Here is a 19,157-nt window from a genome sequence, read left to right as displayed (position 1 = left end):
CTTAAATAAGATCCTTCTTGTGTCTGCTTATTTATTCTCCTTATTGGTATGACAAGTATTAGCTATATCTACATATTAATAGTCAAATATGTTTCTTTAAGGCCCTTTTCTCAGCTCGTGTGCATCGCAAGGAAAATCTACGCATGCTGTTAGAAACATATTTTCCTGTAGATAAACAGAACAACTTAATAAATTTAAAAAATGATGAAAAATAAGTACGAAAACGAATTTAACATAAACAAAAAACTAACATTTGGATTATGAGTAAAAATTCTGGTAACGCAATAACAACGATAAATATACAGAAAATCAAAACAAATTGAAGACTGGTACACAATCATCACATGTTTGATTTTCAGCGCGGGATGAATATAGATAAGTTCATATTTTATTTCGATTGTGGTCGAGTTTTGGTATCTCATTAAGGCACTTAAATAATACCTAAATGATAAATACCTTCTATTTAACTCAAATAAAACAATCTAGTATTAAGTATAGATGTATTTACTCAAAAACATATTTCTATGATAATTTAGTCTCGAAATCCAAATGTTTAGACCTATCTATGGATTATATCCGCTTGTTTGGATCATACAAATTTAGATAGTATTTATAAAATTTTAAATATGGTATTTTTTTTATTAAACCCATTATGCACTACAGACATTTTGCGTACAATTTACTTTGCTGACATACACTCTCATATTTGTTACGGATTAAAGATTTATGAGGGAACAAGTAATTGTAACCATAATCAAATTTTATATTTACAAATGAATGCTACAAGATGAAACCTTAACGTGGATTAATCCTGTGTAAATTTTTTCCGAAAAATAGGAGATGAAAAATAGTGGAAAAAAGGCACTACGACTTATTTGCGTTGTGCATCACGAATATTATGTAGAAAAAATTTCGAAATTTCGTACATACAGCTGAAGAAGTTAAGACTAAATATTTTTCATAGTTTAGAAATTTTAAAACGTGAACTAATACTGTATTTCCTTAATATTGTTGTTGGAAGACGGCAATTGCTAAAATACCGTGCGCGTAAACTAATTCATTCATACCTCGTGGTGGCCATCTAAGTCGATTATTGGACAAACTAAAAGTCTTACGAAAAAATGTTTGGAACAAAAATTGAAGAACATCTTATTATCTATACTTTTCTCGCTGAAAGTTTTCATCTGACCAAAAAATAAAAAAAATCCTCGCTCACTTACTTTTTCATGTTTACATTGAACAACCTTTTCATATTTTCCATTATTAAACATTAATCATCTGCACGAACTAAATTGTATTTATATAGTATTAAACATCAGTTTACGCAGAATTTAAATATGTAAATTTTATCCTCTCACTATTTGTATTACAATTTAGACGAACGTGCAAAGCGACAGGGAACGCACCACTTCGAATAGTCTCGCCAACATCGGAAACTCGCTTCCAGCATGTGTGTGTGTAATGGGTGCGTGTGTGTGCGTACGTTATCGTTTCCTGCACGGACTGTACCCATTGTCACTTGGAGTTATGAAACTTGGTGTTATGAACCCTTGGAGTAATGAAACTTGGACTTGTGGTCCTTGCAAATCTGTACGTTTGGAGTTATGAAATGTTGTATTTTAATTTACTTGGTTTTATTTTAACTTGGACTAATGAATCTTGGAGTTATAAACGCTTGGAGTTATGAAACTTGGTCTTATGATATTTTGGTTTTAATTTACTTGGACATAATTTTACTTGGAGTTATGAAATGTTGTATTTAAAAGTACTTGGAGTTATGAAAACTTGGAGTTATGAACCTCACCCCACTCATTTACATCAACCATAGACTTGGAAAATTTGAATTCTATTCATTAAAACTAATGTACGAAATAATGACATTTCCACTATAGATTTTAGAAACAACACTCAATTTTTCTATTATACCGTAAAACGAATGAAGGCAATACATTTTGCTTCAAACTTATTCATTTTCTTTAAATGCATGGGACATGTTGTTTATGAATCATCACATAAAATTGTATTCTGGCAAAGTTACTCATTAAGAAATAGTGGCAAAAGTCAAATGGGACACCAGTAATCCTACATTTTAACCTTTGAATGTAAGTTGACTGGTCCATTATAACTGGTCAACCATATAGATTTTGCCATATAACTTCGTAATTTTGGGGACTGCCTCAATCATACTCAAACTGATTATTCTAAACATTGTATATTACTATGAGAATACCTCAAAGTTGATGTGATGGGCTTAGGAAAAAGATTGTGCATTTTTTCCTGACGCAAATTCCTATCAACCATATACATTTTGCCATATAGCTTCGTAATTTACTGGACTGCCTCAATCATATTTATACTGAGTATTCTACACATTGTATATTACCATTAGAATACATCAAAGTTGACGTGATGGACTTAGGAAAAAGATTGTGCACTTTTTCCTGATGCGAGAGTTCCTATCAACCATATACATTTTGCCATATAACTTCGTAATTTAGGGGACTGCCTCAATCATACTCATACTGATTATTCTACACATTGTATATTACCATTAGAATACCTCAAAGTTTATGTGATGGGCTTAGGAAAAAGATTGTGCACTTTTTCCTGATGCGAGTTCCTATCAACCATATAGATTTTGCCTTATAGCTTCGTAATTTACTGGACTGCCTCAATCATATTTATACTGAGTATTCTACACATTGTATATTACCATTAGAATACATCAAAGTTGATGTGATGGACTTAGGAAAAAGATTGTGCACTTTTTCCTGACGCAAATTCCTATCAACCATATAGATTTTGCCTTATAGCTTCGTAATTTACTGGACTGCCTCAATCATATTTATACTGAGTATTCTACACATTGTATATTACCATTAGAATACATCAAAGTTGATGTGATGGGCTTAGGAAAAAGAGTATGCACTTTTTTATGTTCGGAGTTTTAATTGATCGCGTTATGTTAAGCCGTAGCCACGTATAATGTACAGTACGGTCTCAAATATGCCTTTTAAAATACGCCAGTTAATTAGTTTTAACGTGTATACACGTTTTATCAAGGTATAATTGACATTATATAAATGTAAAAACATTTCGCACCGTATTGTCATTGAATTGCGTTTCCGACATCCCTGCAAAACACGATTGTGGTGCCCGCAGGCGTACCAACCCATATCTATTACAATCCGAAAAAGCGCCGATGAAAAGAGCCGCTAACTTCACGACGGTTATGATGACTCCCACTAGTCACTAGTCCAACTGCACTATCCGCCAAAAAGAAAAAAGCCTTCAAGGCCAAGGCTCAGAAAAATCCTCACCCTAATTTGGCGAAAAATCTAAAAGTGGCAACATTAACATTGTAAGCTGCTCCGTGTTTCGTTTTTGTGAATTTGTGATTGTGAGTGAAAGAAGAATTAGAAGTCTTGTTCATGTTTTTTTGGCTCCTTGGCTGGCTTATTTTATCATAGTTTCTGGTGTTTCTACTACAGTTTCACTTTAAAGTAAACCTTTAAAATAACTTTTATGGTTTAGAGGAAAATTAATAAAGTGCTTCTTTCCAACGTGAGTCCAACGCAAAGATGGTAAGTGTAAGAGTGTAACTAACTTACAGTATGTTTTCCTTTTTCTTATTATAGGCCTAACCTATAACTTATCAGGCCTATAGGCCTAATCTATAACTTAGTCCTTATACATCCTAACTTTTGCAATATAGGCTAGCCTTTTTTGGCTATAGCCTAAGTAATCACATAACATCAAATGTTAGATAAAACATACTCCCTTGTGTTGCTTAGGCCCTAGTCTATGACTAAAACATGATGTAGGCCTAGGCTAACTTATATTTAGGCTAACTTAATGCTAGGCCTAGGCTCATTGTAAAAAAATGGTGCGGAATGAGTAACTAATGGTGGTGGGCCGGAGGCTAGTCCAAGTGTTATGTCCATTCTGAATAAATCTCATAACTACTAACTTATTCGGAACAAACTCATCTAACTATTAACTAACAAATAGGCCTAGCCTACTTTTATTATACTTTATACATAGAGGATACGCGTATGGTAACTGGTCCGGCAGTGACGTCACAGGGTTGTGGGGGCCCGGAACGCCATTACCACAACGATACGATGTATAGCCTTCGGTGTTCGTGGTGTAGTGGATAGAGTGCTCGGCTGGTATGCAAGAAGTCTCTGGTACTACCTGGTTTACGAATCCCATCAGTACTTTAACTTAATGTCAGAGATTTTTCTTTAAATGTCATTTCTTCCTAACTGTATGGTACCTACATCTTTTGTTAGAATTTTTGGCATTTATAATTTTATCTTATGAACAGAATTTAACCTTCATTCAATTTTTTCATTCAGCAAGTTTGGTTGGTTAGGTTAAAGGTTATGACAGTAACTGCCGGACCCCTAATCCACGTCTGGTACCGGACGCGTATCCTCTGCGTACTTTTTAACTTAGGCTAAGTAGGCCTTTTAAGTTAGTTCTTGACTTCCTTTAAACTTCTATCAAGCCTACGTACTCATTGCTGGTTGTGTTCTGTTCTGATGGCTGTTTGGTCAGTTGAATAGACTGGAATTTGGAGAACTTGTAAAAATCTGAATTTTATTACCTTCAACCTAAGCTAAGTTTACTTAACTTACCAAGAAGTTTAGGCCTAGGCTAAATAGATTTTTTATTCCGCACGTCTAGTGAGAATGTTGACAGATTGTGTTGATCCATAGCCAAGTACTTGGGCTTTACAGCACAAATTCATGTCTAGAGTACAGGATCGCATTGAAACAGTTAAAATGTATTCAGTCAAATTGCAAAAACTTACATCTAATTGTGAGTTTAACTGTGAGTCTTGCCAGAAATCAATCGCTAATACACTTTTGCGAATACAGTTCATAAGGGGGTTAGTTAATAAAGATATCAGAGCCAAATTGCTTCAGGATAATTCATTTCTATCGTTTCAAGATGTCGTCAAAGCAGCGAAAGTGATGGAAATTGCTAACCATGAAAGTGATCTATCTGAATACTATAAAAACTAAAACTAATAGGCCTAGTACAGTACATCAGATTGAGGATAAATACAAAAATGTATCAACTAAATCGCACATGACGTCAAAGCAGAAAACGCCTTCACCTCTTTTTGAGAGTCTTAAAGGAAAATGTTATAGATGTGGTTCTCAAAACCATTGGGCCAATAACTGTGAGTTTGCTTCAAAGATATGTAACAAATGCAAGAAACAGGGACACTTAGCCAGAGTAGAGTTACTTTTGGTACGTAACCTAGCCTACAACAGTGATGTTAGTCTACTGCTTTCGCACCTTGCTGTCTGCTCCGTTGATTTTTACAAACAAAATCTAAAAAAATGGTTTGCCAACCGCTTGTGTTGCCATTTATCTTAAATAGAGCCAGTAAAGTGTAGGAGAAACCAAACATACATTTGAAACAGAGTTAAAAAATAAACTAGTTTTATTTTTTTAAGCCAAGTTTACACCATTTTGGAGAAACCGGGCCTTAATACTAATAACCTTGTAAGTTAAAAGCTCGCCAAATGCCTGATAATTGGAAAACTAGTTGACCAAATGATTTAAGTTTTAACCTAACTAAAACATAGGCCTACTGTAACCTTACCATACCCAACACATTCAGTTTTCCGACTATCAGGCATTTGGCAGGTTTTAGGAGATTGAGAACTTACGGTATTAGTTGTCGGATCGTAATGAGAAATCAGTTATACTGTTGATTTTGTTGTGAAATTCCACACAATTTGAGTATACCTACAACATTATTATTGGGCAAAAAAGTGTTTTCCGGGGAAACGGGACTTTTCCGCAAAAAATGACTAGGTCATTTTTAAAATCAGCGCTAAAAAACGAATACTGTATTTTGAAAAAAATAAATTTTTTGGGCGTAGACTTGAGGTTGACATATTTTATAACTTTATTTACTATGTGTTGAGTGTGTTTCTTTTTTTTATCCTGTGTCAACGTTTAAAAACGCCCTAGGGTTATTCCATTCAGAATATACGGTATGTTTAAAAAAATTTTTTGTCCTAGGACGCTAGCATTGATTATATATATAACACTAGTGTTATATAGTCAATGACATTGGGCACGAGCATGAGATTGTTTTTCACATTACTTCAGGCTAGACCTAACTTAAGGATTGCTGCATTATCACTTAGATAAAATCCATTGGTGATTTGGCAGGATTTTAACCAAGGACCTCGGGCTCCGAAGCCCTGCGCTCTGCCTCTAGACCAGCTCGCTCCCCATGAGTAAATTTTTACACTACAGACTAAAGGGATTTTACCTAAAAAATGGGATCAGTTTCACAGAGAACCCATGATGTATTATCAAATAAAAAGTGTAATACGAAATAGCCTAGGCCTAAATTAACTTAATATTGATGAAAATATTCCATTCAAGGTTTAAATGTTTAAATAGTTTTGGTTCCTGGTTATTGTTAACGGTAGGCCCATAAAAGAGGGCTGTCTACGTCACTCTTTTTCTGTTCGCTGCAGCGTATAGGTTAGGTTAGTTTGGATCTGTTTACCTTGTTCATAATAATGACAAACAAAATAAGTTTTCAGTATGCAACATTTGACCCTTTTATAAACTAACAAAAATTATTATGAGAATACAAATTGATTTTTGTTTTAAATCTCTCCCTTTCTTAACAAATTACATTAATCACACAACTTACCAATTTGTTAAAATAAATGTCAATCAATTTGTTATAAATGTTACCGGTACATTGTTTGTTATTTAGCAGATCTGTAAATTGTAAACATTGGGTTAAAATATTTTTCCATAATATAAAACAACAGGTTTTTAAAGGTGATGTCATAAATTTATTAATGATTGTGTTGTTGGACCGTTACACAGTAAAACATAACATTCGTTCTTATAGGAAAATGGCTCCTCAAAAGACCAAAGGTGTTGGCCAGAAGCAAAGGAAGATTGGAATAAAGAAGAGAAGGTCGTGTAAAAAAGGCAGAATTTATAAAAGTGAGATAAATTATGGACCTTATTTTTGTAAATTGCTGAAACAGATACATCCTGACTTAGTTCTGTCACTAAAAGCAGTAAATATATTAAATAGTTTTGCTTCGGATATTTTTGAAAGGATTGCTAAAGAAGCTGCCATAGTGACTAAATATGCAAACATTAAGACTTTAAGCAGTAGAGAAGTTCAGACTGGTGTTCGCTTAGTGTTACCTTCAGGATTGTTGCCTCAAGCTACAGCACGTGCAACAAAAGCAGTTGTTGATTACTTCAGGGTAACAAAGTAAGAATTTCTTGTAGTATTCAAAACTTAAACGGATCAATTTTTGGTGTACTGGGAACAATGTATGAAATGTTTGAAGCATAGAAGTCAATTCAACGACAAGTTGATAAAAAACTTTTAAGATAAACATTTCTAATTAATTTTAGAATTTGTTGGTTGATATTTGCATGATAACAGCTTGCTTGGGTTATAAATTGGACTATTTAGCCAACATTCTATTTTGGTGGTTTTCATCATGCTGCTTCAAAGAATTTAGGTTTGGATATGATTGTGCTGAGGATTACCTTTTTCTTCTTTAAGATAAACAAAAAAATGCTTAAATAAATATTTTGACTTAAATATATAATATTTTTTTAGAACAGCAGCTGCTGCGGTTCGAAGTTTATGAAATGTTTATCATAAGGCTAGTTAGATCAAGGCAACACTAAATAAACAGGCCGTGATGCTCCTTTGGCATGACATCATCATAGGCGACTGCAATGACGTAATGTTTGCCGTTTGTGATCAGCTCCTTGTTTCAATCTTAGTGTTGCCTTGGTTTGACCCAAATCAGCTAATTACTCTCCTATGTAGTAGCCTTTGTGTAACGCTTATCTGCAGCTTTTAACAAGTTAAATTAAATTTTTAAACTAAAATCCTATACATTTGTTAATTCAACTACTCAATAAAAGGATTTTTTTTTAAATTTATTGTTAAATAACTTGAATTGTTGAAGTAATAAACGCATATAAAGATTTTTTACACAGTAATTTGAACACCTGAGACCTATTAGATAAACAATAATTTATTTAAACTAATTGATAGCAAATCATCCAAGTAGTAATTTATTATAGCTGAATTCTAACATCTTATGAAATTTCAGATTGGTTTATGAAATTCTTATCCTGTTAGCAGTATGATGAAAAGAAGCCAAAAACTATTATTTACTTGCTTATTTAATTAAAAAAACTGGGTACTAGTATAGCTTTTAACTTGTAAATTTCCTGTTGACTGTTGGTGTTGGTTATATATTTGCTTCCTATAATCTTGCCATTGGTACTTACTGTTGCTTACACTTGTTTTGTGTTATCTTTTTCAATGGATTCCCATATTTTTAAATTTGGCTATTATTTTTTATTTATAATGCTAAAATAAGAAAAATTGGCCGAAAATAAAAACAATTTTTTTTAGTGCTTAGGTTATAGGCCTATTATGAAAAATACCGAAAATAGTTTTGAAAAATCCGGTTATTGACTTATTTTAGTAATAGGCCTAATAACAATAACAATTATTATTATTAATGTTAATAATATAATAATTAAGTAATATTACATAATAATATAATAAATAATAATAAAATGCTTGCATAAACAAAAAAATTATCCATAACTCAACAATAAGTATCACCATGGTTACACTGCCAAGTGTAACTTTAAGTGTGCGATTCCCGCTAATAAGTTTTTTAACATTTTTAACTACTAAATTTGATATATCTTCAAAACGGTTTATGCTACACGATTCAAATTTTTACCAAGTGTTTAGAATGTTATTATCTAAATAATTAGGTAGAATCAATGTATGTCTTTTCTAAGATGAAAAAAGATTTTTTTATTTCCACAGAAAGCCAATTTATTTTATTTTTAATTACAAAATGACCCAAAAAAATGTAATGAATCAAGATACAGTTATAATTCTACCTAAATATTTTGAGGGCATTATTCCCTGCAAACTGATGGTTTAGTTATTAAAATCCAATAATTAAAACTGAAGTTATATCAAATTTAGTTAATTACCTAAAAATACAACAAAAAACAAAAAAATTAAGGGTGTACTTAATGAAAAAAAATTACTTTTAACTATGTTTATACCTGTTCTTATGTCTATAAAACACATGGCATAAGTTTGAAAGACATAAGTTAAGGAAGTTAGCATTTTCACTGCCATATCCCCTTAAAGTAGAAAAGACCCATGTTAGAAAAATATCATCTTGATACAACTAGAAACTTCAAAATGGCAACCATTTTAAATATTTAAAAAAATTACAAAAAAAAGTCTGATTTAATGAAAAAATTTCATGAACAATTATTTAACATTTTTAATTCCCTATCAAACAATACCAAGTTCAAAAAGATCGAATAAGAAATAGCTATAAAATATTACGATTTATAGTTGTAAAATGGGGTAGAATAAGGATAAGCTGGCCAATTTTGATTTTTACAACTAAAATCTTAATTTTTCAGCTATTTCTTATTCGATCTTTTAGTGAATTTCCCATATAGGGAATAAGCTTTTACCACAGATCTCATGGTTTTGAGGTCTTCAGAGGCCAAAACACCATCCGTTCAAATTCATATATATAATTTTGCGTCTGTTAGTGTGATAACTCGAGCAAAACTTATCTGATTTTGATGAAATTTGGTACGTTCGTGTAAACCTACTTTTATTTGAACTAGTTCCCAAACCAGCATAATCTGACTATGGGATTGGGGGTTTATGGGGGGTTTTAGGAGGTAAAAATTGATTTTTCCCATTTTTGACCCTGAAAACACAAAATTTCATAATTTTTCTTCAAACGATTTTGTAAAGCCTAAAAAGGGAATAATTTTGTATATTGAAGCATTGTTGTATGCCCAACGGTTATGAAGATAGGCCTAATTAAAAAAATTTTAAATTTAAAACTCCCTTGTTGTTCTTATGGAGAATAAATAAACTGTTGTAATTCACTTATTTATGGATATGTTTTAACCAAATTTAGAAATTTGGTTTATTTAATAGCTACTAAGCTGTCAACATTTCCCTGTATCAGCAAACCTATGTACTCACTAAAATAAATGTTAATTAAATAGGAAATAAATCTGACAATTTTTAGAGAATATTTTAGTACCGTAGGTAAATGGAAATTCGCTTAGCCTGCAGGTTTGCTGTGGCGAGAGTATTTGAACTTGGTATCGTTTGATAAGGAATTTAAAATGCTAAATAAAAGTATTCTTGAAATTTTTTAATACAATTAGCCTTTTTTTAGTTATTTAAGATTTTAAAATTAAAATGGCTGCCATTTTAAAATCCTAGGATGAATCCAGATGAATTTTTTTTCTATCATGGGTCTCTTCTACCTTAACATACATACCAAGTTTCATAAAGATCGGTTGAAAATCTTTAACGATAAAAATGCTAATATGAAAAAAAAACTAAATGGCGAATATCTGGATAACAAAGCAATTTTGGAAAAAAATGTTAGTCTTGATTTTCTCTTTATTTTGACCCATAGAACCATTTCCCGGAGTTAGGCTGTTTCCTTACGGGACAATTGTATATAAACGATTTAAATTTTACTGAAGGTTATAACATTTCAAACGAAATAAAGAAATAGTTATTGGGATAAGTTAATAGTAATAGAATAATTGCTGACCAAGGAGGTGTTTAACAAAAACTTACCTAAACCCACCATGTAGCCTAGGCTATATTTGTTGTAAATGTTATTAATTTGTATTTGGACCAAAACACGATAAGTTTGTTATGGTAATAATTATTTTTCATTTTCAGCAACTTTGATATTCCAACCATGTCGGAGTGTGATGATGAAGTTGTATGGGTCAAGGCCCACTCCAAATCTCAAAACATGATTTACTACTGGAATGCCAAGACTCAAGAAAGTATATGGGAATGCGATTTTGTTGGAAAGATGACGGGACCAAAAGTAAAAATTCTTGACCAGACAAACTCTGCTACTGTAAGTATCTCTTGTTATTATGTCTGTAACTACCAAGAGACAAGTGTGCAGATTTTACATTTTAACCCTCCAACTGGCGCATAGTACACTATGTAGTTGCAAGGCATTTTTGCGATTGCAGACTTATTTTAGAAAATTGGTTGAACATTCAACCAATATAGAAAATCTGTTGAACCATATACAGTACTTGATTTATGCGTCATGTAATGAAGAATTTGCAATTTTCAAAAGTATAAATATTTAGACAAGTTGTTTCAAAATAAAGGAGAAAAACTACAAAATCTTTCTTCAAAATTTTAAAGGAAAACTTTTTTTTTTGTGAACAGGTAATGATTTGGATTTATGTGAAATCAGAGGTGGTCAAAATTTTGGTAATTTATTTCCCTTTAGGCTATAGAAATGTAAAAATATTCAAAATAAGCAATTATTTTTTAGGTAGTTATTATGATGATAAAAACAGTGAATTCAACCGCTTTTTGCAATTACAGATTTTATAACAAAGCATATTTAACATCAAGCATTATAGCTAAGCTAATGCTCTACAAAAGTGTTTTTCCCATTTGGAACACTTATAAAGCTCTGTCCAACTCTATGTATCAATAGACAAAGGTAAATACTGACATCTAAAAAACAATCTAAAGATTTAAACCTTAATGAAATCAAATATTGCCCCTATTAACTTTCAATATTAAGGATTTATAATATGATTTTTGTTTCAATTATAATGTTTTCAAACGTCTTTTTAATTTAGACCCCTGAGTACACTTCACCTGAAAGGTTAAAGAAAACTCCTCAAAATACAAATCATCCAAAAAGGACTGAAAAAGAGAAGGAACATGCAATCGAAGAAGAGGACGAAGAATTCAGGGAAGCTTTGTTAGCGTACAATGAAGCCCGGAACTTTTCTTCTAATCTTTTTAGTGGGGGTCAAGGTAAGGATTGGTTTGTTACATTTGCTACTGGGAATTTTATGTTTTGCTATTACCATTGTCATCTTGTATTATCAAATATTTTATTGTGAGTGGGCCTTGCAATACTAGAAAAGGCTACAAATTACCACTGTATTTTTGGTTTTCACAGAGTTTCCGAGAGTATTTTGGAAGGGTGTTTGTGTACCAATCATCTCCCTTTTATTTGCTCTTGCAAACAATCTTAACCCTCCAAGTGTCTCTAGTTTTGGTCTTAATGTTCGCCCATTTATTGCGCAATCGCAGGGTTTTATTAAAATGTATCTTAGATTAAAAACAATGTAAAGTATACTGTTTTATATATAATTTTGTTTGGAAAATTATGGGCTTCAATGTAACATATAAAACATAAAATACCCCCGCCGCAGCAAACCTGAGGACTAAGCGAATTTCCATTTGTCCGAATTGATTTTCAGTTAAATATATTTTAATAACATTAGGTTTAACGAGTACCTAGGTTTGCTGCTACAAGGAAACTAATAAAGTGTGTTTTTGAGTAAAATATTGATAGCTTAGTACAAAATAAATAAATTTGCCAAGTTTGATCAAAATATATCCATAAACAAGCAAACTACAACATTTGACAATATTCTCCATAAGAATAACATGGGAATTTGAAATTTACAATTTTTTTAATTTTCTACGTTACTAATAATCGAACAAAAATACTTTTATATACTAAATTATTTGTTTTTCTAAGCTCTTTAAAAAGGTCTAAAGAGAAATCGGAAAATTTTGTGTTTTGAGGGTCAAAAGTGAGAAAAACCAATTTTTACCCCATAAAACCCCCCGTAAAGCCCCTTTCCCATGGTCCGATCGTGCTGGTTCGCGAACTCATTCAAGTTTATCCCGCTTTACACCTTTAAACCAAATTTCATCAAAATCGGACAAAAATTACTTAAGTTATCGCGTTCACGGACGTATATATATATAAGTCTATATATATATATATACATATATAAAAATTTGAACGAATGGTGTTTTTGGCCTCTGGGGACATCAAAATGAAAAAGTAAATCGGTCCCGAGTCTAGGTCTTACCGTGCCACCTACGGTAATAGCTACTTCCCTATAGGGAAATTCGCTAAAAATGTTCAAAAATTTTTGTGGGGTTAACATTTCTCAAAAATTATAAAATAAATTAAAAAAATTATGTTTGCGCTCAATAAATTGTTATAATTTATAGGTCTACAAATATTTTAAAATAGCCACTTTGTTCAGAATTTTATGAGGATTCTAAAAATATAATAATATAAGGAAGTAGGTTTGCAAATAAATAAGTTATGGGCAAAAAACAGATTTCGGTACATAGCGTTTAGCTAAGAATGCATAGCCTAACCATAGCTAGGAATCTGGCTGATAATTAACATCAATATCACTACCTACTCCTTCAGGATCATCAACCAGCCCTTCAAAATCACTTAAATCTTCTTATAATGCACCACGTATATCACTACTTTTGATTTTTAACACTAAAACAATGATAAACGTAATAAAACACATCAGTCATCGGTGCGAGGTTAACCAAGCTGTTTACAAATACGCACGTCAGCTGTCTGCTACAATATTTTCGGTACTAAAATGAAAAGCGTATAGAAACAGACATCAGGAGAAAGCTCTGAATCTGCTGAAAAAAACTATACCTAACTCGATCCAGTTCAATCCGATTCAGTCAGTCCCAGAGCCGTCACCGTAAACAGTATTTGTGAGTAGCAAAAGCGACACATAACATTACAGCGGATGTGTTATGAGTCGCTTTTACGACACATAACACTCGGAGGGTTAAAAGTATACCCCCACCCACAATGCCCCAATGGTTTGGATTTTGTTAGATAACAATCACGATCATTTGGTGTAGGTAATATTCCAACATTTAATTTAATAATTTAATAAGATAACAATCTAGACTTAAGAGAAGAAGAATTGATCTTTTTTATTTGACGTTTTTGGGTTTCTTGGTTTTGTTGTTAATGTGGAGATGGTAAAAGGTCTAATTGAGTTTGCAATTTACGTGTCGTGCCGTCTTTGCAGTTTTTTTTGTTGTGAAAGTCAGTAAAATATTCTCTTTAATATCTTATATAATTAATACGCTACATGAAACTTTGTCGGTTGAACTCCGCCATTTTTTAACCGATTTTATCCATTGATGTCTCATTGGAAAGAGTGTGTCGCCTAGATTTTCAAACTGGCCTTACATTTCTGCAAAAGTCCCTTGGGTTCTGTCCCAGTGGCTGTTAAAGTTCCCATGTTATCCTTATGAAGAACATAATTGTTTACATTTGGATCAGCTGTATAATTTAATTGCTGTTATTTAGTTTTTAATTCAAAGTCTTTTAAACTCATCGGAAATTATGTTAACTTTTATTTGTTTTTAAATAACTACTTTACTTCTTTGCAATTGCTTGATTTTGAGCAATGTGTATACTAGTTTTAATTAATCGACGATTACCTAAATGATAAACCAAAGCCCCTTGTTCCCACCACCACCCGTGGCTTAAGTCAGGATCTTATTTGCCTGGCCAATTCCCCATGAAAATCTTTCTTCTCAGGCTTTGGCCACTCTAAATCCTTGTCCAGACACATTATGTGTCTAAAACCCTAAAAATCACACGACTCCCTTCCCCCTACCTCCCTTCAGCGATAGGAATCATTGGGATTCGCTCTAACCTTTTCTCTCTCCTTAATGGGGAAGTTTTAATTCCTTTTCTTTCTTTGTTTTTGTTTGTTTCTTTTTTCAATTTAAAAGCCTATATGGTTCTTCCTATTTCCCTAGCTACTTTCCTAATTGTCTCAATTGTTTCCTCGTCTCTCATCAAGTTTTTATTTTTTCATCTCTAGACCTTTCCTATCGAAGACTTCATGCCCTCTCCTATTTACATCCTGAAGTGGACAATTCGTAAATATGTGACTTGCAGTTTCTATTTCTCCGCATCTGCATACTTCCTCTTGCACTAAGTTAAATTTTTACAAATTCGATTGAAATATTCCATGTCCTGTGACAAACTGCGTTCAACAATGATATCTAATCTATCTCCCAATCTAGTTCCAGTCTCGTTCTGATGTTTGGCGTATATCCGAACGTTTACCTTTATTCCTCAGTCTGTTCCCAGCGCATTTGCCACTCATTTGCGCATTCTGGCACTCTTGTTTTTCACATGTCTTTCAAAATCCTAATTCTTTATTCAATAAGCATGGATCCAGCCAAAACCCTAATTATATCATGCGATACTTTGTTGTATGATTTCCCTGCTTTCAACAAAACTCTTCTTTGCATACTCAAAAGTTTCCTTTTCAATCTTATCTTCCTAGCATCCTTACCCCAGAACTCGCATCCGTACAGCATTGCTGGCTAAACACCCATTGTACAGCGTCATCAAATGATCCCAGTCATGCGTCTACTGGTTCTAGCCTGCCCTGCTAATTTTGCAAAGACTCCTTTAATTTTCCCGCAAATTTCCTCCGCATGTTTTCAATAGTCATTCCTTTACCTACAGTCACTCCTTAATCAAACCTATTGACGTATCAATATTCCTGATTAACACAAAAATGGCGTTTCCAGAAGTTTTGGGACCTGCCCATCCACCTTCCGATTTAATTAAATATTTTTTTGAAGATTAAAAAAATTTTTTAAACTAATATCAATAACGTCTGATCATTATTCTTGTGCACCTTTCATAAATAATCATACAGAAGAATGCAGGTGCGATCTCTTACAATATGGTTGTGTTGCTAGCCTAGTGGTTAGCGTCTCGGACTTCGTAGCGGGAGAGACGGGTTCCATCCCCGGAACATCCACAAACATTTATTCTCTCGTGAAATGCCACTGGCGTTAAAAAAAATTGATTAAACAGGATAAAAAATATTCTTCCATCGATATTGATATCGTCTACTCATTAAATAATATCCTGTAATTTAGTTTAAGTATTACTACGATCTAAAAAATCACAAAAAATAGTGTAACTGCTGCATTGTAAGTTGAATTTTCATATCATTGAACCATTAAAAACAAGTTTTGAAGTGAAACACCAATTTTCAAACCATAAAACAGAGTACGTTTTTATCTTTTCAACAAATCTAATAGATCATTATCTTAGCACATATCATCCATTAATTTCAATTTTAATATAACCAGCTGTTTAAAATATTAGTGTAAATTTCAAAGTACTCATCTTTTCAAATTGAAAGAAACATTTTCACCATAAGAATAATATGGGAACTTGGAAGGCCACTGGGTCAGAGTGCTGATTGAATTTCAAATATTTTTTGTTTGATGGCAAATCTACAGGCTTCAAAACCTATCAATGTCACATTTACATGGTCGTCGGATGCGTTGCAGCTTATAAACAATTATCACAAAATTCATATTGGCCTATTAAAATTATATATAGATCTGGGTCAAGATTCTAATTGCTCTCAGTTGTCATGCAATGGAAGTGAAGGGAATTAAATTAAAATAGTTTATTCAAACATGACAAAGGCTTTTCTTATCACATTTTGCGCAAGTGTGAGGTTATGCAAAGGGCCGAAGATTTGTTTGGGTTTGATGCAGGGACATCAAACACACCTCCAATGAGGCCAGAAAAAAGGTAGACCTGGAAGAGAGTGTGTGCAATACCACACACAGGGCAAATTGTCTTGGCATGGATTTCAATCCTTTGGCTGTTAAGAGGGGAATGCCTCTCTACAACTCCTGGGAGAAGTACATCTTGGACTTGAAAAATGAGTCGCCCCAGACATCGTCTCATATAGCCTGTGACTACCAGTACATAATTTTCTATGTCCTGGATGGCCATCAGATACAAGTCACCGTGGTAACGAAGACAGACGGGCAAGGATGTGTCACACAATTGCATCTACTGCCTGGGACTACTCGGTACACATAACTTTCTCTTGCTGCCCGCATTGGAAAAGGCCTTACCTAGAGGCTCAATGCAATGTAGGACTATTGTTGGTGTACACAATCATCTCAATGATAGAGGGTAAGGACAACCTTACCTTATTGTCGCAGTTCTTTCATGTTATTCACCAAAGCTTGGCTGGGTTGCAGTCTAAATCACCAAGAACTGAATGTCTGAAACGATGCAAGTGCTGAAGGCTTAATCAACATGTTGACCTGACCTGAAGAAGTGTGACAATTAATTCCAGGTCTGTGTCAAACAAAGCAAAGTTTTTTTTACTGAATAGTCCGATCAATTCAGAAGCTTCACACTACAGATTGCGTCTGTGTAAGTAAAACATTTTCCCTCCTCTTCCTAGATTTGTGAAGATTTGCAAATTGTGTTGGGACAGTTTTTTTTAACCAGTTTGAGCTTTCAGGGTCCTTCACCAAAGATGAGTTCAAATGTGATTCAACTTCAGATCAAAGTGTAACTAGTAAATATTCAACATTCACTCTGATTCAATCAGAAACAAATCAAGTGATAACAAAAGTCTAGGAATTTAGGGCAACAAGGACAGTAACCTCAACAATCAATAAGGCTTTTGTAACAAATGAATAATGGTATGTTACGAGAGTACCTCAAAAACTTATCTACCATAGTTAATATTTCTTTCTAATCTTATTATTCATGATGAACAAAACGGAAATCTTCTCACTTTAGGGCATAAAATGATGTAAAAGCTTGAGTAACCTAGGGAGACAAATCCTCCATTATTGTTTATTACCTGAAAGTTCTTATTATGTTGGTTTTGCTCCAACATTTGACAGGACACTACTAATTTTACTGTTAAAATTTCAGACGTAAACAGACCCGCTCATCATACGAGTCCCAAAGTATTGTTACCCGAAAGGAAAAGTCAAGAAAAGGAAGTGCTTGAAAAGCAAAATCTCAGTAAGTCAGTTAAATACTCTTTTCCATACCCTGATTACCATGTCGCTTTAAAGTTATACTAAACATTATTTGTTTTCTTTCACCGTGTTACAGTTTATTTAGTCCAGATGCACTGATGGTGTTTGAAATGTTCTATGTGTTAAATTATTGATTGAATGGTTTGCGATCGTTCTTGTCATAGTGGTCCCGGATCTGCAAAACACAATATTCCCATTGTTAAAACCACTAAGACCCATCCTTGATTACTAAACAATAGTAACTCAAATTAAGTGTTGACACTGACGATAACACTGAATTCCTGACTCCTAAATTGCACTACCCTTCCCAACACTTAATAAGTATTAAATTTAAAAAAAGTATTTCAGGTTAGTCATAGGTAATTTAATAGAACACATATTCTATCAAGGTAAATTTAACTATTTATAGAGGAACCATTGCAACTTTGCACAAAAATATGAAATAGCCAGTTTTCTTTTGTGAAATGGCCTGATTGCATTTAACTTAAACTATCAAATAAATATAATAAATTAATATTGGGACGTTTCCTTATCTTTTCAATGCAACGATTACAAGAGGCTAAAACCTAAAACCTTATCCATGGGGTGGAAATTGACACTAGGTTGAAGCCCTGACTTGATGCATACATTCATTTAATTGCATAAGAATTTTAAATCTAGCATACATTTTTTCAGACAATAATCAACCTAGTTGTTCAAACGCGGTTTTGAACAAAGATGACAAAGCAAAAAAACTCAAGGAATTTAGAATCCCAAAACTCATTGGTCCTGGCAAAGCACAACCTGGTGAGTAGACTTAATTTAAAATATCTTATTTGCTTGTTAAGGAAAAATGTAATTGTTTCAAGACTTTAAAATATCTTATTTGCTTGTTAAGGAAAAATGTAATTGTTTCAAGACTTTGCCTGATGCACAATCTCTGTAGGAAGGGGAGTTTCTGGGTTATAAATTGTTTTTCCCATTTTTTACGGCAAAAACTTAAAATTGTTCAATCCCTTTTCAATAACTTTTGAAGAGATAAAAAAAATTGGTATAATAACACATTTTATACCGGTACACTTAGTAGTTAGAGAGAAAATAAAAAAAAACTGTAAATTATTTATTTCATATTAGCTGTTATTACTTAACAGTACTCACATTTCACTAAAAAAAACCAATTTTTTAGCTTCTCTGTAGCAGGTACTTGTTGAACTATTTTTTTTTTTTTTAAATAGGGAATAAACCTGACATGTTAAGGAAGATTTTTATGGAGAATATATTGAGACTGATAATTGAATGGGAATTTGCTTAGTCTGCAGGTTTGCTGTGGCAGGGGTATTAGTTTTATCAGTCAGCAGCTTTGAGCTAATTT

The 19,157-nt window shown here is 32.9% G+C and overlaps 1 protein-coding gene across 1 annotated transcript in view; it reads left to right on the top strand.

The window, feature by feature from the left end:
• The first annotated feature begins 7,022 nt into the window (after nt 1-7,022).
• LOC128994687 (uncharacterized) overlaps nt 7,023-19,157 on the top strand; it is a 74,233-nt gene continuing 62,098 nt past the window's right edge. Inside the window, exons 1-5 of the mRNA XM_054419411.1 lie at nt 7,023-7,282; nt 10,805-10,991; nt 11,743-11,923; nt 17,697-17,789; nt 18,482-18,592. Coding sequence (XP_054275386.1) covers nt 10,824-10,991; nt 11,743-11,923; nt 17,697-17,789; nt 18,482-18,592 — 553 coding nt within the window. The 5' untranslated portion in view covers nt 7,023-7,282; nt 10,805-10,823. The remainder of the gene's footprint in view (nt 7,283-10,804; nt 10,992-11,742; nt 11,924-17,696; nt 17,790-18,481; nt 18,593-19,157) is intronic.

Source organism: Macrosteles quadrilineatus, unplaced genomic scaffold, assembly GCF_028750875.1.
Source record: "Macrosteles quadrilineatus isolate MER2022 unplaced genomic scaffold, UCM_ALF_1.0 Scaffold_5__1_contigs__length_97177068, whole genome shotgun sequence".
Classification (NCBI taxonomy): Eukaryota; Metazoa; Arthropoda; class Insecta; order Hemiptera; family Cicadellidae; genus Macrosteles; species Macrosteles quadrilineatus.
This window is presented reverse-complemented; position numbering and strand designations above follow the sequence as displayed.